Source organism: Callospermophilus lateralis, chromosome 1, assembly GCF_048772815.1.
Source record: "Callospermophilus lateralis isolate mCalLat2 chromosome 1, mCalLat2.hap1, whole genome shotgun sequence".
Lineage (NCBI taxonomy): Eukaryota > Metazoa > Chordata > Mammalia > Rodentia > Sciuridae > Callospermophilus > Callospermophilus lateralis.
The window spans coordinates 22,604,500-22,627,883 of record NC_135305.1 but is presented as its reverse complement, the minus strand read 5'-3'; the positions used below and the strand labels follow the sequence as shown (position 1 = coordinate 22,627,883).

The following is a 23,384-nucleotide window of genomic DNA, read 5'->3' as shown; positions in this document are numbered from 1 at the left end:
AAGAACAGGGCTTCAACCTAATCTTTTTCTTCAAAAGTCCTGCTCTTGCCTCAGGCCATGGTGCCTCTTCAGTAGCTGGCGGCTGCCTAGGCGGTGCTCTGCCTGCCTGAAGGGTCCAAGGCCACTCACTGTCCCCTGCTGGACTACAGGAGTGATAAGCCGAGAGCTCGTCTGGTAACGGGACTGCTTCCCTAGTCAGAGGAGGGATATGCTCACCTGATCCTTCCTCTGGGAGAGTCGCTGGTGGCAGCAGCCATAGAGGGCCGCAACGAGGAGCAGGAAGGATGCCATGCAGACGATGGTGATGATGAGCGGCATGCTGAAGCGGTCTTCAGCCTCCTCCGGCGGTCCTTCATCCCCCAACTGCATGTGGCTGACTCCCACCTGGCCAGGTAGGAGACATCATGTGGCAGAGAACAGTCTTTGCTCCCCGCTCCCCCAACCCCCCGGGATGGAGAGCTCTTCCATCTGCTGCAGAAGCTTGCACGGGCAACAGCCCTGCCACACTGAGAGGTCGCTGGACGTGACAGAGAGGCTCCTGATCCAGCCCTGCATACGGAGCAGCCCACCTACCTCTCTTAGGTCATCCCACTTGTCCTTCAGCAGGGCGTACACATTCTCAGGAAGGAGATTTGCTGTAGGAGAGAAGAGAGGTGCTGCCTCAGAGCCATGTGGTGGCAAGGGAGAGGAAGCCCAAGACAGGGGTATTCTGCATGGCCCAGCCTCTTGGGTGGCCCTGAGAGGATGCGTGGCTTGACAGTTCCTAGCGGCACCACCCTGACCCACACTCCAAGCAGCTCCTGGACCATCACCTCCCATTCTGTTCCCACCCACACAAGCCTAGGCCCTCTGGCCTTCAACTCACTTTGAATAGTGATTTTTTTGAGGGCCACCGCCTGGCTTTCCTGAATGGGAGCCAGCTGTACTGTACACGAATCCTGAGCCGGGTTGAAGGTGGCTTTGACTGCTTGGCACAGCTGTGTGATCAATTTGTCATCCGCTGGAGGGCTCTTTGCCTGTTGTGAGGAGAACACATGCATTGCAGAGGGCTGTGACAACAGTCTAGGCTTGTGGGGCTGCCCTCTGCCTCCTCAGATTATGGGCGCAACAGGGCCTATATCCTCCATGTTCTTTGAGACTCCTGTACTGTGGGCAGGGGAACACAGCACAGCACCCCACCACTGGCAGCAGGGGCTCCAGTGCTCTCTGAACTTGTCATTTGCCAGCCTTTTCTGCCCCTTTTGAAGACCACAGGAGTGGAAGACCTCAGCTCTGCACTCAAGGTGATCTAGTCCCAGAGTGATGCACCTGTGTCCCTCTGAGGCTCGGACTAAGGCAGTGAACAGGCTGACGGGGAAGGCGAGGAGCCACTGAATGTGTGCAGAGAACATGGAGAAGCAGAGAGGACATGGCAACGTGGCGTCAGGGCTCGGGGTGAGGAATACAGTGCAGGGAGGTCATCAGGGCTCCCCTAGCTGATGTTTCTCTGACCTGCGTCAAGACCTCCGTAAGCTACCCCTGGAGGTTAAAACTCTGATGGGCAAATGTATACTTCTGTAAGGTTTACCTAGAAAAGCCAGTAAAAATGGATGCCCAAGAAAAAGCACAATGGCAGAAAAGCTCTCCAACCTGTAGAAACCAAATCCTGTTCTCTTCTAGTTCCTAGAGTGGGTGCAAAAATAGGCACTGGCCAGGAGAGGGCAGCAGTGAGCCAGCCACCACCTGCACTCAACAGCTATTCCCTGAGCAACAGAACATCCCCAGCTCAAGTCCTTGGTCGCCCTCTCGCTCATACAGTGTCCACGCATCACTCAGAATAGAACAACTACAGGCAGGGGCTCCCTTATGTTCAGTACCAGGACCCTTTTATCTCCCGCCCACCCCCCAACTCCTTGGGTTTGAAGAAGGAGACTCTCCCTCATGGCTTGCCGCCACTGAGGCTCTCAGAAAACACATGGACCAGGAAACAAAGCCACTTTGAGAACAAGGGAAGTGAGGCCGACTTAAATTCCCATTTCCAAACAGACCAACTGTCTGAAGTCACACCCAGAGCTAGAGGCAAAGGGCAACCAGGATCGGGGCCTCCTGCCCCTCAGACCACTGTGAGTAAGCACAGTGAAAGGAGGAGACTTGGGAACTTGTTCTGGCCTGTGGCAGTCCTATCTGTGTGACCTCAGAGAAGTCTGAACCTTAGTTTGTTGCTCTGTAAGATGGCAAGGGGCAGATCCCTAGGTGAACACACCACTCGGCCTGTTCTAGTCGGAGCACTTTGGTCCCCTCTGCTTCCTTCCCCCTGCCAGCCTGCAGGCTGTGGAGGGCTGATGAGCAGTACTCACACAGGGGCTGGTTTCTGTGAGGTTCAGGATGAGCAGCTTCTTATCCAGCCTTTCAGGAGGCATGCAGTCTACCTGGAAGAAGCCATGAGAGGAAGGGTCAGGCCCAAAGATCCAAGGATCCTGTTCTCCTCCATCCCGTGGGTGGTAACCAGTTCGTGGCAAGCTAGGGGCATGGCTGGGCCAGTTTAAAATCAGGAATGTCTTTGGAAGCCTTAGGAAAAACCAGGGGAGATGGGGCAAATGGACAGTATTCCTCATTTTGCTCCTGGCTGGAGCAAAAATAGAAATAGCTTTTCTTGGAGCATGGGCTCTCCTTTTTGTCCCACCTTGCTGGAATTACCTTGGGTTTCCCAGGAGCCAGGGTGGAAGAGGTTGTGCTGAGGCCTTGGGGGGCAACTGAAGCCGAACGAGTGCTGGAGTGGGTGTATCCCCCAACAGTAGATGTGGCCCCAGTTCTTGACGAAGGATGGGACGAAGAGCCCTCAAGCGGAGATGTCATGGAGGAAGACGGGGTGGGCTTGGGTGGCATCTGGCTGGAGGTCTGCTGAGTTCCTTCTGGGGTGCATTGTGGGGGTTCCTTCTGGGGTGCTATGGTGGAGACTGAAGAGGCTAGAAGAATAAAAGAGCAGAGAAAAGTCCAGTCTTTTCTGGTTCCAGTGTGCAGAGGCAGAGGGATGAAGTGGTGTCCTGTACTATTTTACAGGACAGTCACACTGGACAAGCTAGTTTAAGAGCTAAGCCAAAGAGGTCTAGGAGGACTCAATGATTTTCCCAAGGTCATGTGGCAGCAGGTGGCACAGCAGGGAGTTGCATTTGTCCAATTCAGAGCCTCTCACCATAGGAGAGGGCCACCCTCGCCCAGTGTGATGGGCTGTTTCAAGATGTATCTATGTTACCTGGGAGTGCCTGGATCTCCAGATTCTTCGGTCACTAGCAGAAGTTCCAATTCAGCAGATCCCAGATGGGTCAGGATTTTGAGGCTCATGATCCATCTGTAGATTTTTCTCCTGCCTCAATTTTTTTTTTTTTTAAATGATACTGGGAATTGAACCCAGAAGCACGCTACCACTTAACTACAACCCCAGTCCTTTTTAATTTAGAGACAGGGTGTTGCTGAGTTGTTGAGGGTATCACTAAGTCGCTATGGCCAGCCTCAAATTTGCAATCCTCCTGCCTCAGTTTCCCAAAATAGCTCACCCATCTCCATCACTAGATTTTGAAATTATTTTACTAGGTTAAGATGAGCACTTGAGAAATCAGTTAATAAAAGAAAAAGGAAATGGAATAGAATTGAAAATATCAGCTTATATAAAAAGTCCTATAATAGTGAAATTTGTTTCATTTAAATGCATTATATGTGGTTTTTTTATTTATTATTTTTGGGGCGGCAGGTACCAGGGATTGAACTCGGGAGCACTCGGCCACTGAGCCACATCCCCCAGCCCTATTTCTTCTTTATATTTATTTTTTAGTTGTAGTTGGACACAATACCTTTATTTTATTTATCTATTTTTATGTGAATCAAGCCCAGGGCCTTGCATGTGCTAGGGAAGTGCTCTACCACTGAGCCACAACCCCAGCTCCCCCAGCCCTATTTTGTATTTTTTTTTAAATATTTTTTTAGTTGTAGGTGAACATAATACCTTTGTCTTATTTATTTTATTTTTTTTATGTTGGTGCTGAGGTTTGAACCCAGTGCCTCACATGTGCGTCTTGCTTGTCTTAAGCACTCTACCACTGAACTACAAGCCCGCTTTTTTGTATTTTATTTAGAGACAGGGTCTCATGGAACAGCGTAGTGTCTCACTGTTGCTGAGGCTGGCCTTGAACTCAGATCCTCAGGCCTCAGCCCCCCAAGGCACTGGGATCATAGGCGTGTGCCACCACACCCGGCTATATGTGTTTTTTTAGACCCTGATGTATTAAAGTGTGTTTCTTATGATGGGTTGTCATTGAACAAGTCTGAGGAGCACCATTCTAGAATATTCTAACACCCTGCTGCCACCCCACAGTGCAGTCTTGCCTGTGTGTAGACGGTTGGCGTGTTTACCCTGGGCAGGCCAAAACCCTCAAATGTCGGCCTTGCTCATCAGAAATGGGAAACCAGCTCTGAGTGAAGGAGTCTCCTCATGTTCAGGTCTCAGCATGGCCCTCCCAGAGAGAAACTGTATAGAGGGAAAAAAGCACAGAAAAGTTTCTTTTTGCTTGAAAAACAGTAACAAGTCGAGGCCCTACTTACTTTGTGTGGTGGGCAACACCTTGGATGTGGGGCTGCTAGTGCCAGGCGCAGGGCTTGAACCACTGGGGACCGAGGAAAGGCTGTGTTGTCCACTGGTAGAGCTCTCTGGGGTCTTCACAGTGACAGTGGTTGGATGGTGAGAGCCTGGGCTGCCAGGTGAAGCCACAGGAGAGTTTATTGTGGTAATGGACCCTGAAGGAAGAGAGCTCGGCACCTCAGTTCTCTGAGTGGCTGTGGTGGCTGTGGGAATGTGGCCACTGCTGCTGTCTCCAGGGACAGCTGTTCCTTTGTCCGTGCTCTGGGAGGTTGCTTTTTCAATGTTGGTTAAAGTGGGAGAGGAAGACATGGTACTACCACTCCGTGTGACACTGACGGTTGTAGAGGCTGTAGTCACCGCAGGGGTGCTTGGCTGAGTCGGGTTCAAGGAACTCCCTCGGGATGTGGATGCCGAAGAGTCGGTCGTGTACGACTTGGTGGATGTTGCTGAGTCTGAAATGGCTCCTGAAGTTTGGAGCTTCGCACCTGAGACTGTGCTAGTTTTTACTGTGGTAGCCGGGGCTGCTGGTGGCGAGCCGTCCTTACCTGCTGCTGACAAAATAACACAGATCAAGACAGGGATCAGAGGGAGTTTTTTCTCTCTGCCGTCCTCTACCTCTGCTTTGGGATTCAGCGGCCTTGCTCCTATCCTGCCATTTGCCTTGCTGGGTCCGTCATGAGTCCAGAGTTTTCTGGAATTCGAGAAACTTCTAGCAGGCATATTAGAGTGAAGCAGGGGAAGTAAAAGGAAGTTCCCCAGAAGAGAAGGAAGCCAGCGGGACGGGACGGCTGCACGCTGAGCTGGTGTCCCGCCCTCCCCACCTGGGCTCCGGTCAACAGCTCTGCCCCCCAGCACCAAACGCAAGGCCCCACAGAAGATGCCAGACTGATGCTTCCTGAACTGCCCTGGCCCCGTTGCAACTATCCCAGGTTAGTCCCAACCTAGGAGAAACTGATGACCACGGGAGTCACACAAAGGATCGTTTCCATGCCGCTGTGGCCTGTGCCAAGGAAGAAGAGTGCAGAGTCTTGGGCTGTGTCCATCACGGTGGCTTAACCTCAAGTGGAAGGGGGTCAGGAAGGAAGGCCTTTTATTGGCTGATTTCACAAAATATTTATGGAGGGTACTGTGATCTGATGGGTCCTGTGTTGGTGAGAAAGCACCCACACCCACAGGGAGGTGACAGGCAGGCAGAACAAAAAAGTCAGATTCTGGTCACTACAAGAGGGATGTGACCAGTACAGAAAAGGGGTGTGGACAGGCGAAGAAAGGGGGCCCTAAGGTGACCATTATTAAGCCAAGACCTGAAGGATCCAAGGAGAATGCTGTGTGGAAAGTGGGAGGACACGTGTCTCTGACAGAGGGAAAGGGGCCAAGGGGACGGGTGCACACACGCAGCTCAGGGCAAGGGGACCTCACAAATGCAGGGCCCGTGTCTGAGCTTTTGCAGTGCTAGGGAGTGAACTCAGCGGCACTTTACCACCGAGCTACATCTCCAGCCCCTCTGAAGGTTTTGAGACAGGGCCTCACTCAGTTACCAAAGTTGGCCTTGAACTTGTGATCCTCCTGCCTCAGCCTCAAGTGACTGGGGTTATGGGAGTGCACCTCTATCCCCAGTTTAAACCAGACATTCTATTTTTTTTCTAGTTGTAAATGGAGATAATACCTTCATTTTTTATTTGTTTTTATTTTATGTGGTGCCAGGGCCTCACGCATGCTAGGCAAGTGCTCTGCCACCGAGCCACAACCTCAGCCCCCTAAACCAGACATTTCTGAGAGTATAAGAAGGTGCTCTTAAAAACTGTCCCCTTGGTAAAATGAAACCTAAGCTCAGAGGTCCAAATAAGGATTTTTGGATTTTATTCTGTGTAAAGATGCCGTGGAAGGTGCTAAGGCAAGGAAGGTGCACAGGTGAGACACAGGCTTTGCTCAGAGCTGCTCTCCGGCAGTCCTGCAGGGGAAAGGGATCAAGCCAGACAGGAGGGACTGTGACTGTTCGAGGAGATGGGCTGCTTGCTGATGCACCAAGTGAGAGGAAGGACAGCAGAAGGGAGGGCCTGGTGGGAAGGGAGGTCATGGACCTGAGCTGCTCCCTGGAACCAGTCGGCACCTGTACCATCTGCCTCTGCTTGGGCACTTCCCCACCCAAGTGCCTCCTCTCTCAGGCTGAAAACACCAGATACCTGCGTCTCCAGCCCCCCAGGGACAAGCACAAGCATGTCTCAGCAGCTCACGGTTGGGTCCTCTATTGCCAGCTAGGGAGGGAAGAGACCACAGACCAGGAGGAACTCTGGTGGCACACACTCACTTTGCTACTGAGAGGCAGAAGTTTCTCAGGAGCCCCTAGAGGGGCCCAAGGCAGTCAGAATTCTAAGTAACAGGGCTCTACCCGGTATCCTACGGCATCTTGTGCATGAGAAGTCTAAGAAGTGGCTTTGGTGGGACTGAGTATATCTGCCACAAACGAATGAAAGGCCCATTTACCAGGATGCATGTTAAAAATCAATGTAAGCTTGGCACAGGGGCACACATCTACAATCTCAGCAACTCAGGAGGCTGAGGCAGGACGATCCCACGTTTGAGGCCAGCCTCAGCAACTTAGTGAGACCCTCAGCAATTTAACGAGACCCTGTCTCAAAATAAAAAATAGAAACAACTAGTTCGGTGGTAAAGTACCCTGTGTTCAATCTCCAGTACTTGTTGGTGGCTGAGGGGGTGGGAGGGGTTCAAGGCGAAGCTCGTTTGACAGGGGTCTCCCCTTCTTATAGTTCATAAAGTAATGTGCTTCTTATCATTGATGGTGTCTTTTGTCAAAAGATACTATGAGAGGTATCAGCACAGTTAGGGCATCATGGAGTGGGATGGTCACTTCTTCCTGTGGTAAACTGCTGAAAACTATTGATATTTTGCACTGGATTCTTCTTTGCCATGGAAGTCCCATGCATTAGAGGACATTTAGCGACCTCACTGGCCTCTGTCCAGTAGATGCAAGTAACACACACACATGCCCTTCTCCAGCTGTGACAACTAAAAATGTCTCCAGATATTGCTAAATGTCCCCTGGGGGGATAAATAAACACTACTCCATTAAAACTACTAGTATAAGTAAAGAAAGAGTAACTTGAATTCCTAAATTCCATCATCAATTGCTGTTTTGGGTTTGGTTTGGTACTGGGGATTGAACGCAGGGTTGCCCCACCATTGAGCCCCAGCCCCAGCCCTTTTTAAAAATATACATTCTATTTAGAGACAGGGTCTCAGTAGGTTGCTTAGGGCCTTGCTTAGTTGCTGAGACTGACTTTGAACTTGCAATCCCCTTGCCTCAGCCTCCCGAGCTGCTGGGATTACAGGCATGAGCCACTGTGCCCAGTTAGGGATTGCTTCTTCTTTGCAGCTAAAGAGCTGAAAAGTCCAAAAGACAGATACTTGATCCCATGAGTTGGCAAACTACAGTGTTAATTTAATTTGCAGCCTCACGGTGCTCCATGTGGAAACAGAACCTTGACTGATTGGGTGGGGGACCTGGAGGATGGGGATGAAGACTACTTGTAATCTCCATCATCAATGGAATTTATTTGCCAATCCTTTCAACCACCATTCTCCTATCTGTTCAGGTTGCTCTGACCTTGTTTAAGGCTCTCAATAACCTCAGCAGGACTCACCCAATCAACGGAGCAGAAGCCAAATCTCCTCAGTATTCGAACCACTCTCATTTTCTTCAAACCTACTGACAGTCAAGATTCTAATTCTAGTAGGACCCAGAGGTACACAGTCTCACCTAGAAGAATGCTTATACACTAAAAATACCTGCAGAGACCCACACATCTACAGTCATCTGATCCTTGAAAAAGGTACCCAAAATATATATTGGAGATAAAACAGCCTTTTAAACAAATGGTGCTGGCACAACTGGTTGTTCATATTTAAAAGAATGAAACTAGACCTTTATCTCTCACCCTGCACAAAAATCAACTCAAACTGGATCAGAGACCTCAGAATTAGTCCAGTAACTATGCAACTTCCAGAAGAAAATGTAGGTTCAACACTTGTTTAGGCACAGGCAAGACTTCCTCAACAGGACCCCTAAAGTTCAGGAAATAATGCCAGAGTTAATAAATGGGATGGCATCAAATTAAAAAGCTTTTGCACAGTCAAGGAAACAAATAGGAATGTGAAGAGAGAGCCCACAGAGTGGAAGAAAACCTTTGCTAGCTACTTTTCTGACTGAGGATTAATGTCTAGAATATATAAAGAACTCAAAAATCTTCACACCACAAAAATTAACACGTGGGCAAACGAATTAAACAGACGTTTCTCAAAGGAAGTACAAATGGCCAACAAATGTTCGAAAAATGTTCACATCATTAATAATTAGGAAAATGCAAATCAAAACTGCACCGAGAGTTCAGCTTACACCAGTCAGAATGGAAGTCATCAAGAATACAAATAGTAAATGCTGGGGAGGATGTGGAGGAAAAAAGAATTTACCACCCAACTGTTGGTTGGATGGTAAATTAGTACAACCGCTAAGGAAATCAGCATGGAGCTTCCTCAAAGTAGAAGACATCAAACCACCATATGATCCACTTATACCGCTCCTCGGTATCTATCCTGAAGAGTTAAAGTAATCCCGTTATAGTGATGCATGCAAACCCGTGTTTGTAGTAGCCAAACCATAGAACTAGCTTAGATATCCATCAATAGATACATGGATCAAGAAAATATGGTAAATATACACAATGGAATTTTATTCAGCCATAAAGAAAAATGAAATTATGTCACTTGCAGAGAAATGGATGGAACTGGAGATTGTGTTAAGCAAAAAAGTCAAAATTCAGAAGATCGAGAGTTGTATGTTTTCTTCACTTGTGGAAGCTAGAGAGGAAAAAGGAACAGAAAGGTAGGGGCGAATTTCCTAAAAAAAAAACACGGAGATCAGTAGAGGAAAGGGTTCAAGGATGGGAGTCAGGGAGGGAGGGGGAAAGGGCTGGGGAGTGACACTGGCCAAATGACATTGTGCGCATGTATGAATATGTAACAACAAACCCCAGCAATATGTACAACCATAATACACGGGTAAAAAAACGTGAGAAAAAAAAATAAAAATACCTGTAGGAAGAAATGTAGCCAATACATAGCTGTGTTTACCAACATGGGTAACGCATACCAGAGGCTTTACGTTCAACACACTGGCTCAAGCAGCTAGGAGCAGTTCTAATTGTTTCCGTAGCTGGCCGAAACCAGGCCTCCATGGTAGCCCACGTTAAGTCGATCCGCTGCCATGGCTGGAGTGTGCTTTGCCCCCCAAAGGTGCACTTGCTGCACGCTTGACCCCCAGTATAACAATGTTGGAAGGAGTGGGACTTTTAAGAGGCAGGATGTGATGGGAGGTGCCTGGGTCATGACTGCCCTCATGGTCTCCTGGAGTGGGCTAGGTCTTACAGGAGTGGATGACTTCCTGTGAGAGCCTGTTCTCATAACACAAGAAGCCTGGTCCTCTCTGTCTTACTTGACCCCTCACCATGTGAGCTCTCTTTATAGGCACTCCTGCCATATGATACCACCTGCCAAGGGGCCCTCACGAGCCACTAACACCATGCTGTTTGGACTTCCCACCCATCATGAACCAAATAAACCTTTTTTCTTAGTAAAGTACCCAGCTTCAAGTGCTTTATCATAGAGACACAACATGGACTGTAACAGATGAGTTTTACCAGAAATTCCCTGCAATAATGTTAGAAGAAATCCAAAGCCTTGGAGAGATACAAGAGTGTTTTATCTTGTATGACTGGACCACTCAAAACTCTCTGTTTGTTCCCTAAAAGAGCTCAAAGGATACTCCATTCACAAGGCTTTCAGAAATAAAGGATTTCATGAGTTCTAATTCTCTGAAGTGATGACAGCAATTGACTGAAGCTCACACTTTGATATAGTTTGTTTAATCTAAGTGGTTCATAAAATAATAGTGCACCTTAAAACTGATGGTGGTTTGAATTTGATTAAATTTGAGATCTAATTGGGAGGGCTGTTAGCAGATTGTAAGATCTTTGCTGTGGCTGTTCCTCATTGGGCAGATGTTAGTAGGAAATGCTGATTTCAGTGGAAGAAAACTAAACCACTTGGGTAGTAGAGACAAGAGTAGAATTTAATTTCCAGGGGAAAAGCTATGTGTAATTCCATAATAGCAACAAAACCAGCATGAACAACAGCTAAAAAATCACTTGTTCTAAGGATTAAAATGGATGGGCAGTTCACTGGTGTCCCGTTCCTACTATGGGCCCAGCACATGAGGCCTGGGTTGAAGGATAATAAAGAACAGTCACTCACACGGTTCCCAGGACTCTGAAGGAGCGGACTCTTCAGTGACGTGTATACTTCTTGCAAAAGGTTGCTGTGGCTTAATACCACACAAATGCATTTCCCCCTTGATTGACAGGACCAAGCTCCCTATGGAGCCCTGGGGAAGAATCTTTCCTTACCTCCTCCAAGCATTTCTTGATCTCCCTGGCTTGTAGTTATCACTACGATCTCTGACTCCATCAACACGCATCTCTAGATCTCTGTGCATGGCAAAGGGCGGTTGGGGGGGGGGGGGGTTCTGGGAATTGAGCCCAGGGCCTTGCATGTGCTAAGTACATTCTCTCCCACTGAGCTACACCCCCAGCTGCTCCCCTCATAAGGACACATTGGATTTAAGGACTGTCCTAATCCAGTATGATTTTATCTTGTCCCGATTACATCTGCAAAGACCTATTTCCAATTAAGGTAAAATCCACAATGTTACAGTTTAGTGGTGAGGTGTTCCCCTAAAGCTTACATGTGAGACAATGCAAGAAGATTCAGGAGAAATGATTGGGTTGGGAGAGTCTTAACCCAATCAGTGAATTGATCACCCGAGTGGTCACTGAAGGCAGGTGGGGTGTTTCTGGAGGAGGTGGGGCATTGAGAACATGGCTTTGGGTACATATTGCACTTGGCAGGTAGAGATGTCTCCCTCTGCTTCCTCATCATCACTGTGAGCTGCATCCCCTGCCACACTCTTCTACCATGATGTCCTGCCTCACCTTGAGCCCGGAGGAATGGAGCCAGCTGTCCGTGGACTGAGACCTCTGAAACCGTGAGCCCCCAAATAAACTTTTCCTCCTCTATTGTTCTTGTCAGGTCTTTTAGGGAGATCAGTGAAAAAGCTGACTACATACAGCGTCAGGGGATGGGCCCTGAACATATCCTTGCGGGCCTGACCATTGAGCCTCCTGATCTTCCCCTATATCCTCCTTCTACGAGAATCAGGGTCTCAGTTTCAAACATTAGAAACCAATTCTGTGCTTTCAACAGAAAGTGAATTTATTAAGAAGAGAATCAGTTAGCTAATAAAACCCTGGGGTAGCCAAAGAATCAGGCTTCAGTCAGAAGCCGGGTCCAGACTCTCCCACACTGCTCTGGTGAGGTCATGGTCTGCTACCACCCAGGGTACCACAGTGAGCACCACTGACGCCATGAAGGCGGATTCTAGACTGCATTTCTGAGAGATGCAGCCCTCAGGGACACTGTTGGTCAGAGGTCCCTCCATTTACTTTTATGACTGGGCACCACAGGGAATCCCCTGGGTCCCATCCATATTCCTCCCTGCTTCATTATTTAGCAGCAAGAGACTCACAGCAAGAAGAGTAGACCCGGGCTGGGCTTGTGCTCAGTGGCAGAGCGCTTGCCTAGCACGTGCGAGGCCCTGGGTTGGATTCTCAGCACTGCGAATAAATAAAGTGAAGATCTACTGACAACTAAAAAATATTTTAAAATATTAAATATAAAAATATTAAATATAAAAAAATGTTTTTTTAAAAAAAGAAGAGTAAATCTTAAAGCTTAGTGCTCCGCGGACTCGGCCTTGCGGTGAGTCCCGTGGAGAAGCTCTGTGCTCTGCGGGCCACTGTGGTGGGACAAGGAAGGCCTTCCAAGTCTGTGTGCAGAGCGGGGCCAGCACAGGTCCAGAAGGTGCTGCTTTAGCAGTCTCCCTACCCCAAGGCCACTTAGTCGTGAACTTGTCAAGCAGCCATGAGGTGACAGAGAAAGAAGGGAACTGACATACACAAGGAGCCATCTAGACCACCAGATTCCCCAGAGCCTCCCCGAGTGACACACAGCCACACTCTCCAGAGGCACCCAGGCCATCTGTGCCTAAATCCCATGCACCACTCCTGCTCCCTCCAAGTTCCTAAGAGCACTCGCTATTGACTGTAAACCTGCTCACATCCTCACCTCAGAGTCACTCTCCTTCAAAATAAGTAAGTAAATAAACAAACAGCCATGAAACGCACTGTTCAAAGTCCTGGCCATTGGAAGAATTTTCTTCCCAGCCTTTTCTTTAGGGTCTCCCCTAAATAGGGCTGTTATCCTCTAGCAGCCCACTGGTGGCACCTGTGGCCAGCACCAGCCCGTTATCCCACACCATCTACAGCTTGACCTCCACACTCCTCAGACAGCTGATCACAGGGCACCAGCTCCCTCTGGCCCTGGAGAATGGACTGAGGGGAGGGGCCACCTGCTGAGGATACAAGGCACCCTAGAATTTTCATGAGTCTTTCTTTAGCACCTACTCAGGCTAAATCTGATAATGGAAAGCTGCAAAATAATCCTTGGGAAAAACAGGAGGTATGAAGTAATGATGATAAAAATCAACAATGAAATAGAAACCAAAATCCAATAGCAGAAATAAAAAACAAAAAAAGAATTTTGGTCTTGTTTTTCTTTTTGAAATTGGGTCTCACTATGTTGACCTGAGTAGACTTGAACTCCTGGGCTTAAACAATCCTCCCGCCTCAGCCTCCCAAGTAGCAGGGACCAAAAGCATGTGCCACCACACCTGGCAATCAATCAGTCAATCAATCAATGATTTCTTAAGGGTAATAAATAATAAAACCTTTGGGGAAATTAATCAAAGGGGAAAATCCAAAGGCATAAATAATAAGATTTTAAAATAATAACAGATATTTAAAGCATAGGTCATTATGAACGAATGCTGATAAATTTGAGGCAGAAAAGATGGACATTTTCCTTTAAAAAAACTTCAGAGTAACTGTAGAAGAAATAATAATTTGTCCTATGATTGAAAAGAAAGTGAATAGGTAATCATTACTTCTCCAAAAGTGGGTTTGAAGATCAAATAATTCTAGCCTTGCACAAACTTTCCATAACACAGTCTTCTCTACTGCAAAATATCTGTAAAAAGAATTAGTTTATAATAATAGTGATTGGCCATTTATAATGATAGTGATTGACCATTAACAAAACATGAACAGTACAAGCCAAAGAAAGAGACTGATGGCTTCATCGAAGTTAACAACTTGTGTTCACCAAAAGAAATCACAGGACGTACAGTTTCAGCCAACAAGAGCAGAGATGCTGAGCAAGGTGTGGTCTTACCATCTGTAATCCCAGCTACTCAGGAGGCTCAGGCAGGAGGAGTGCTAGTTTTGAGGCCAGCCTTGACAATTTAGCAAGACCCTGACTCAAAATAAAAAACACAAAGTACCTGCCTAGCATGTGTGAGGTCCTGGGATTAATCCCAGGTACTAAAATTTATTAATAATAATAATAATAATAATAAAGAAGAGAGATCTGGAACAAAAAACAAAAAACAAAAACAAACAAAAAAAAACTTCACTCTTATTCCTACAACAAAAAAAGGACTGAGAAACCAAAAAAGAATGATGACTCTTCCTCAGCCCATTGGAGAACTGAGGTCATGAGGGAAAATTCTACACTGAAAACTGGAGGCAGGGGGCGACTTCAGGAAAAACTGGCCAGAGCATTCGCTTACCCGGGGACAGCCAGCTAAAAGATTTTTCCATTTGTTCCTTCGCTCACTGCGATGCTGGGAACGGATCTCAAGACCTAGTGCATGTTAAGGGCTCTGCCATCAAGCTAACGCCCCAGCTCCAGGTAAATTTTTACATGAATAGCTAAAGGCCGGGCACAGGCTTGTGAAAGTGCAAAGCTCTAGGAGCATGCACATCAAAAGGTTTCCAGCAGATCGTGAGAAGGAAGCCAACAGCCGGGCACAGTGGTGCACGCCTGTGATCCCAGTGGCTTGGGAGGCTGAGGCAGGAGGACTGTGAGTTCAAAGCCAACCTCAGCAACTTAGCGAGATTCTGTCTCTAAAGAAAATATAAAATATAAAGCAGGCTGGGGATGTGACTCAGTGATTAAGTGACCCTGGGTTCAATCCCCAGTCCCGCTAAAAAGGAAGGAAGCCATTGCTGAAACTCCAGGCAGGCCCATATCCTTTAAGAAGCGCAGGGTAGGAAGCCCTCTGAGCCAGAGAAGAGAAAGGAACAGTGACAAAGTCCTTGAAGGGCCATGTGCTAAGCAGAACATGGAGGGAAGAGGCAGGAAGGCTGGTGAAGGTCATGCCCTCAAGCAGCAAGTTACCAGTGCCTAAGTGACTCTTAATCAGAACATCGGAGAATGTCCCTCCCCTGCTCCACAATGCCAGCAAGTGGGTGTAACAACGGATACTGCTGGGGGTAGCCAGATAAGGGAGACTCTCAGAGGACCATCAAAAAAGACCCACAGCCAGGCAGAGAGAAGGGCGGTGTTACTGAAGGACTTTGTGGGGTGCACTGAAGTTTCTATAGCAACAGCAGACATCAAGCACAACCCCGAACTAGATCAATAAAAACCCACACTAAAGACATAGCAGAAGAAAAGTGCCTCTGGTTGCCATGGGCAACCACTGATGGACCTTCCGTCTAAAGATCTGCCTATCCTGGACACGTCATGTACATGTTATCATACAGTATGGGGTCTTCTGACAAAGTTTATCTGCAAGCTTTCCTTCTGCCTTTTATTTTCAAAGTTCATTCATGTTGTAACCTGTGTCACAATCCGCTGAATGATATTCCACTACATGGATCGCCTACATTTGGTTTATCCATTCAGCATTTGATGAACATTTGGGTTATTTCAACATTTAAGCTATTCTGAATAACGCTGCTATGAGTATTTGTGTACGGGTTTTTTACACAGACGTATGTTTTTGTTTCTCTTGGATATAGACCTAGGAGTGGAAGTGCTAAGTCATAAGGTAACTCTGTGTTTAGCATTTTGAAGAACTGCCAAACTATTCTGCACAGTGGGTACACATTTGACGTGGCAACCACCAGTGTTTGTGGGTCCAGTTTTCTTGCCTCCTCACCAACAATTTCATCTGCCCTCTTCATTATGGCCATGTTAGTGGACATGAAGTGGTTCCTCACTGTAGTGTTAATTTTCGTTTCCCTGATGACTAATCAAATCCGGCACTATATAAAAAAGACAGTATATCACAACCAAGGGATGTTCATCTCAAGGACAGTTCAGAACTTGAAAATAAACATTCTCTAAGAAATAAAAACCAGGGTTGGGGATACAGCTCAGTTGGCAGAGTGTTTGCCTTATAAGCACAAGGCCCTGGGTTCAGTCCCCAGCACCACTAAATAAATAAATAAATAAATAAATAAATAAATAAAAATAAAAGCCAGCAATGGAAAAGAACTTCCCTTACCCAACAAATGATGTGTCCAAGTAGACCTACATCCTATGTCACAGTTATTGAAAGATGAGTGTCTTGCCCTGAAGTTTGGGGGAAAGACAAGGATACCCTCTCTCACTGCTATTGAACATTATACTAAAGTCCTGGCCAATTCCATAGGGGAAAATTTTTTCTTAAAACTCAACAAAAGCCTGGTGCTGTGACACCCACCTATAATCCCCGCTACTTGGGAGGCTGAGGCAGGAGGATGGCAAGTTCCCGGCCTGACTCAGCAATTCAGTGAGACCTTATCTCAAAAGGGCTGGGGGTATAGTTCAGTGGTATCTCACCCTGGGTTCAACTCCTAGCACTGCAAAAATAAAGAACTCAACAATTAAAAAAAAAGAAAAATTTTAACGGGCAAAAGATCTACAAGGAAAATTTGCCAAAGATATTCAGATGATAAACACGAAAGGATGCTCAACATCTTCAGTCATAAGGCAAATGAAAATTAAAACTACGATGCAATACCATTATATAACTATTAGAATAGCTAAAATCAAATGGACAGTAGCAAATGCACAACAGGAACTCTCAAACAAGGCTGCTCAGATTGCCAGCTAGCACAGTGCTCTGCCAACAGCCTAGTGCTGCCTTTTAAGTTAAGCATATGTTTACCATGTGACCCAGCAGTTCCATTCTAGGAAAAGAAATAAAAACTTGTGGTCACAAAAAAACATAAGTGCACATGTCTATAGCAGTATTATTTATAATCACTCAAAACTGGAAACCACCAAGATGTTCTTCCACAAGTGGATGGATAAGAAAACTGGTATGTCCACTCAACAAGTACCCAACAGGAACAAGGAACGAACCTTGTTCATAGCAGCATAGATCAACTGGAAATTTATGTATTTTGCTAAGTGAAAGAAGCCAGGGAGGCTACATAGTAATTTGATTCCATTTTATGATATTATGGAAAAGTTAAAAACATAGGAATAGAAAACAGATCCGTGGTTACCAGAGGTGAAGGGATGGGGGATAGGAACTCCTCCACTCCACACAAGGTTATTTTTAAGACAATGGAATTGCTATGCATCATACTAGGGTGATAGACACAGGTCTACCTTTGTTAAAACCCACAGAATCATAAATCCTATAGAGTTAGCTTCATTTAACACAAAGTTAGAAAAAGACTCAATTGAGATCTTCAGGAAGTTCCAGGATGCAGTGGAGACTCAGAAAGTAAGTTTACACACAATGTAGGACATAAACTCACCGGAGGACAGGGTAGCAGGTGTGTAAGTTTTTCCTCCAATAATGAAAAAACTGGCTCATGTTTTCTGTATTTGTTTAATTATGCATTTGTTTTAGTCAGTTTTTTCACTGCTGTGACTAAAAGACACAACCGGAACAATTGTAGGGGAGGAAAAGTTTATTTAGGGGCTCATGGTTTTAAAGGACTCAATCCATAGATAGCTGACTCCATTCCTCAGGCTCAAGGTAAAGATGAACATTATGGTGGGGTGTGTGGCAGAGGGAAGTGGCTCACATGATGATCACAAGCACAGGGAGACTCCACTTGCGAGATATAAAATATATATACCCCAAAGCCACACCCCCAAAGCCCAGCTCCTCTGCCACACCTACCAGCCTTCGGTCACCACTGAGTTAATCCCCATCAGAAGATTAATTCACTGATTGGGTTAAGACTCTCATAACCTAACCAATTCAACTCCGAAAAGTCTTGCATTGTCTCACACATGAGCTTTTGGAAGATACCTCACATTCAACCCTACAGTACATGTGAGGTTGAGACGAAATTGTAACCCATATCCTTGGGGAAACTGTAACCCATATCCTTGAGAGAAACAATTTTGTCTATTTTACACACAGTTCTTTATGTTACAGTATCCAGTCAAAAGGCCACTCTTAGGGACTACAAATAAGCAAGGGGACGCGGAGGAGGGTCCTGAACCCAGGATACCTAAGAACGAGGCCAGTACCGCCTCATACAGATGGAGAGACAGAAATAAAGCAATGTGGGTACTTACAGTGAAGTACCAAAATGTGTACTTCCTAGCTCTGTCCACAGAGAGCATCTAGAAGCAGTGATCAACAAGCAGCACAGAGCACGCGCAGTGCCCAGATTTTTTCTAGTACCATTCTCCAATAAAATAAGTAGGGCTCCCTGGAGAAATTACTTGATTCTCAGCAAATCCACAGGGGAAATTTTTTTCAGTAGACATGGGGAAGATGCAAGATGAGCCGGAATATCTGATAATGCCAGAAAGTGAGAAACTGCTAAACAACAAGACCCCAAGAAGCAGTCCAGTTCAAAAGACATAGGACACAATTCTGGAAAAGGGGCACACCTGAGAGAGCTCCCAGTGAGCAACTGAATAAAAGAGCTGGGGAGGTAGCTCAGGGGTAGAATGCCCCCTGTGTTCAGTCCCCAGTAACACAAGCAAAGCAGAAGAATTAAACAGGTCCTCATAGGTGGAGAGGAATGATACAAATAGCCCATGAACATCAAAAAAAATGTTAGTAATGAGGGAAATGCAAAATAAGAAGGAATTATCATTTCAAACCCAACAGAATGGTAAAAATTTTAAAATCAGACAAGCAGCAGCAAAACTATGGAGAGGTATAAATTGGTACACACACTTGGAAAATAGTATAGCCCCAAAGTTTCTGGGTCAGCCAGTCTAGAACAGAACACGAGAACCTGCCCTTCTAAGGAGTTCCCAGACGACTCTGATGCTGCTGGTCAAAGGACCACACTTGAGGAATAAAACTCCACTGCCAGGTGGCATTCCGCGCCAGGTGGAGGCGTGGTATCACGAACTTAAATCCAATTAGCCAGACTGTGCGAGTCTCCTCTGGCAGAGGATGGGAGGTGGAGGTGCTGGCTCCCCTGGGCTTTGTAGGTGAGCGTGACGGCAGGAGAGGTTGCGAGGGCTTGGGGGTATCTGCCAGACGTGGATTATGATGACATACTAGGAAATACAGGATGGGTCTAGAGGAAAATAAAGGTCATAGACTGAGAAAGGCCACAGGCTGGCCATCTCTCTCTCTCTCTCTCTCTCTCTCTCTCTCTCTCTCTCTTTGGTACTGGGGATTGAATCCAGGGGCACTCAACCACTATGCACATCCCTTTTATATTTTATTTAGAGACAGGGTTTCACTAATCCCTTAGGACCTCACTAAATCGTTGAGGCTGGCTTTGAACTCGCGAACCTCCTGACTCAGCCCCCTGAGCAGCTCAGAGTACAGGTGTGCACCACCATGCCCGGCAGACTGGCCATCCTGAGCTCAAGCATCGTGATATGAGTACAAAGTCCACCCTCTGTATCCGCGTGCTTCACATCTGCAGATTACACTACCAGATTAGAACTATTTGAAAAAAAAGAGCCAGGTGCACTGTTGCATTCCTGTAATCCAGGCTACTAGGAGGCTGAGGCAGGAGGATCACAATTTGAGGTCATCTTTTTTTTTAGGGGGAGGGGAGGGGAGGGGCGTGGTGCTGGGATTGAACCCAGGGCCTTGTGCATGCCAGGCAAGCACTCAACTGACTGAGCTATATCCCCAGTCGAGGGTGTGTCTTAAAATAAGGAATTAAAAGAGTGGGATGTAGCTCAGTATTAGAGTGCTCCAGTGTTCAATCCCCAGTACTGGGAAAAAAAAAAAATTTTTTTTTTTTAAATAAAAATCTGTGTCTGTACTAAACATGCACAGACTTTGTCATTATTCCCTAAACAATATACTATAACAACTATTTACATAACATTGATATTGCATTAGGTAGTGCAGGCAATCTAGAGATGATTTAAAGTATGATATGCAAATACTGGGCCATTATATACAGGGGGCTCAAGCACCTGTGGATCTGGGTATCTGTGGGGTGGTGAGAAGGGGAAGTTCCTGGAGCCAGTCTCCCGCAGACACTAGGGATGACTAGGGATGACTGCGCTATGGTTTGGATGTGGTGTCTCCCAAAAGCTCACGTGGGAGACAATGCAAGAAGATTCAGAGGAGAAAAGCTTGGGTTTCGAGAGACTCAGTCCAATCAGTCAATTCATCTCTGATTAACTGAGTGGTAACTGAAGGCAAGCAGGGTGTGGCAGGGGAGGGGGCACTGGGGGCGTGGCTGGGGAGTGCAGTCTCCCTTTGCCTGCTGATCACCACACTCTTCTGCCCCAAGAATGGAGCCCGCCTTCTATGGACCGAGACCTCTGAAACCATGAGCCCCTCAAACTTTTCCTCCCCTGCTGCTGTGCTGGTCAGGTCTTCTAGTCCCAGCAGCGAAGAAGCTGAGACACCGTGCGCCGGCCAGTGTTGGTCTGCAGGCAGCGGCGATCTAAGAACAGAGTTCTCGGCGCTCCGTTTCAGAAGTGGTGCGGCCGGGGGTGGCGATGAAGTTCAGGGGGCAACAAGGGAGTGGCTGGGGAAGTAGAGAGGGGCAGGACGGAGTCCAGAAACAGAGGCTGGCATCCCACCGTTCACCCCAGTGGGTCCTGAAGTCACTGAGAATGAGAAAGACGCCAGGAACCGCTCAGCAGAGAATCGCAGACACCCACGGGGAGGACATGACACGGACACTGTGTCCTGAAGGCCAAGCCAGCCGGGTGCCAGTTCCTCCAGCAGGGTGGAGGATGGAAGTGGAGGAGAAGGCCAACTCAGTCTCCTCTCAGAGAGCGGTGAGCACTGCTTAAACCCTCCATGAGGGCTGCTTCCTCCTCTCCCTGGCCGTTTCCAGACCTGGGACTGACTCTTGACTATTAATAGCAGGAAAGGAAACTCGAAAGAATGCCCCAGGAAGAGGGTGTGTGGAAGGCAGGCAGGAAAGCAAGGGGACGGGAGGTCCAGGCCTGGACACTCGTATCTGCCTCTCCTTCCTCCCTCCCTCACGCCCAGCTCATCACCCCAGCTGTCATCTCCGTGGAAGTGGAACCCTCCAACTCCAAGGGTAGAGAGTGCGATTCCAGCTGCTGTCCTTCAGGATGGGTATGATCAAGGGGAGCACACAGATGGGAGAGAGGGCCTTCTGGTCCTGATCTGCCTCAGCCCCTGAGGCCCGAGGCACATCACCTTGAAACTGTGAAGTGGGCCATGATATTTATGGACCCGCAAGATGTGGTTGCACTTCCTGACCCATGATTCATACTCTTAAGTCTGCTTCTGCTGCCACTTCAGAGCCACCCCACACAGCCACTGCGGAAGGCTTGCTCGGGGCCTCTCTGAGGCTTCAGGCAAAGCCTTTTCCGAGGACTGCCCAACCTCAACACATTTTGTTCCAGCAGGTCACCTGCTTGGTGAGCCCCTTCCTCCCCAGAGCTCCTGTCATTGGAAGGACATCACGATGTGATGCTGTCCCAGGCTCGGCCAAGTCGCGCCCTTCCCAGTTCTCCAGGGCCCATTCTTTATTGCCAGGTTCTGGGTGACAGCTGAGAAAGACAGCAGAGAAGAATGGCCTGGGAGAGGGGCCCAGGCTCACTGCAGGCCCGCCTAGCACCTTCTCCAGGCCAGTACACCAGGGCTCCATTTCCCACTGTGTGCAGCCAAACACACACACACACACACACACACACACACACACACTCCCCTACCTTCATTCTGAAAGACATGGTCTACCCGTCTCAGGTTTTATTATTTAAGTCAGCACCCCTCAGGGGGGTCTTTACCACCCGTCTCCACACAGTCTGGCCTTCCTTCCCCACCACTCCCTCTCTGCTGAACGGGGCTCATGTTATAATTTAGATATGAAGTGCCCCCCAAAGCTCATGTGTGATGCAATGCAAGAAAGCTTACAGGTGAAATGATTTAAAATCTGCTGGTAGGTATTAACTGGGGGGTAACTAGGCAGATAGGCCGTGGCTGGAGGAGGCAAGTTCCGGGGCATTTACTGGTCTCTTTGGGGTATACCCTTTGATCCAGGGGAGCCTGGCTTAGTCTCTTTCCTCCACCACCCTCTTCTGCCAAGACGTTCTGCCTCGCCTTGGGTCCAGGGTCATGGAGGTGGCCATCCACAGACTGAGCCCTCTGCAACTGTGAGCGCCAAATGAGCTTTTTCTACTCTGTTGTTCTTGTTGGGCCTTTTGGCCACCGTGATGAAAAAAATGACCCAAATAGCTCAGTTCCTCCTTCCGAAGGTCCTTCCGGACTCCCCTCCAGCCCAGCGCAGATCCTCTCCTCAGAATCTGTGTGCTCCAGGTTTCTGCTCTGGGGATCCCGTTAGTCCTATACCCGCTTCACAGAACCACTCAGCCGTGGGCTTTAAGAAAGCTGGCTGGCCCCCTCCCGGCCTCCAGGTGCTCCTGGTGCTCGAGGTGGGCTCTGGTCTGGGGAGACAGCACCGGCAGAGGACTCCCCGGGAGAGAAGTCAGACTGGGGGGCCGGGAACCTGGAGTGGGGACCCAGGCACTGAGTCACCTCACTTCTGCCACCCAGCTCTGGCCACCTCCCAGGCTGCACTGAGCCTGGGTGGCACTTGGATCCTCTCTGCCTTGTGGGTCCTTGCATTAGCTTCCTGTGGCTGCCGTCAGTCACCATGAAGGCTTTCAGACCACAGAACTGTGTGACCCCCAGCACGTCTCTCTTCTGCCTTCTCTGGGCGGCTTCTCTAGTGTGGTCTCCATGTGGAAAATGGGGACATGAGGACACTGCCCCTGGTGTTGCTCTCTGTACCGTGAGTATTAGGGATTAAACTCAAGGATACTCAGCACTAAGCTATATCCCAGCTCTTTTTTATTTTTTATTTTTGAAACAGGGTCTCCCCAAGTTGCTGATTATCTTCCTGCTATAATTGCTGAGGGTGGCCTTAAACTTGTGATCCTCCTGCCTCGGCCTCCCAAGCTGCTGGGACTTCAGGTCTGCATCTCAGCGCCTGGCCTCTCTGTAACTATTTAAATGGCCCCCAGCTTGGGCTAAAGGCCCAAAGATGGGCCTGCTCAATTTCCTTGGCATAAGGGGTATGACAAATTGAATATGTCCTCCCTCCAAATTATGTCACAGCCCTTACCCTAAAGTGATGGAGTTAGGAAGAGGGGCCTGCAGACGGTGATTAGGTTTAGTGGAGGCCTTGAAGGCGGACCCCATGATGAGATTAATATCCTTTAAGAAGAGGAAGAACTTTCTTTCTCTTTGTCAGGTGACGTCACAGCAAGAAGGCAGCCATTTCTAATCCAAGAGGCAGGCCCTTACCAGAACCTTCAGTCTCCAAACTGACTAGAGAAATTCTGTTCTCTAGTTATTTGATACAGT

General features: G+C 47.8%; 1 protein-coding gene across 1 annotated transcript in view; it reads right to left on the bottom strand.

Moving 5' to 3' along the window:
* Podxl (podocalyxin like) overlaps nucleotides 1-23,384 on the bottom strand; it is a 73,785-nt gene that overhangs the window by 5,020 nt on the left and 45,381 nt on the right. Inside the window, exons 3-8 of the mRNA XM_077109930.1 lie at nucleotides 4,576-5,163; nucleotides 2,677-2,945; nucleotides 2,337-2,408; nucleotides 866-1,016; nucleotides 574-635; nucleotides 217-384 (exon numbers count right to left, since the gene is read on the bottom strand). Coding sequence (XP_076966045.1) covers nucleotides 217-384; nucleotides 574-635; nucleotides 866-1,016; nucleotides 2,337-2,408; nucleotides 2,677-2,945; nucleotides 4,576-5,163 — 1,310 coding nt within the window. The remainder of the gene's footprint in view (nucleotides 1-216; nucleotides 385-573; nucleotides 636-865; nucleotides 1,017-2,336; nucleotides 2,409-2,676; nucleotides 2,946-4,575; nucleotides 5,164-23,384) is intronic.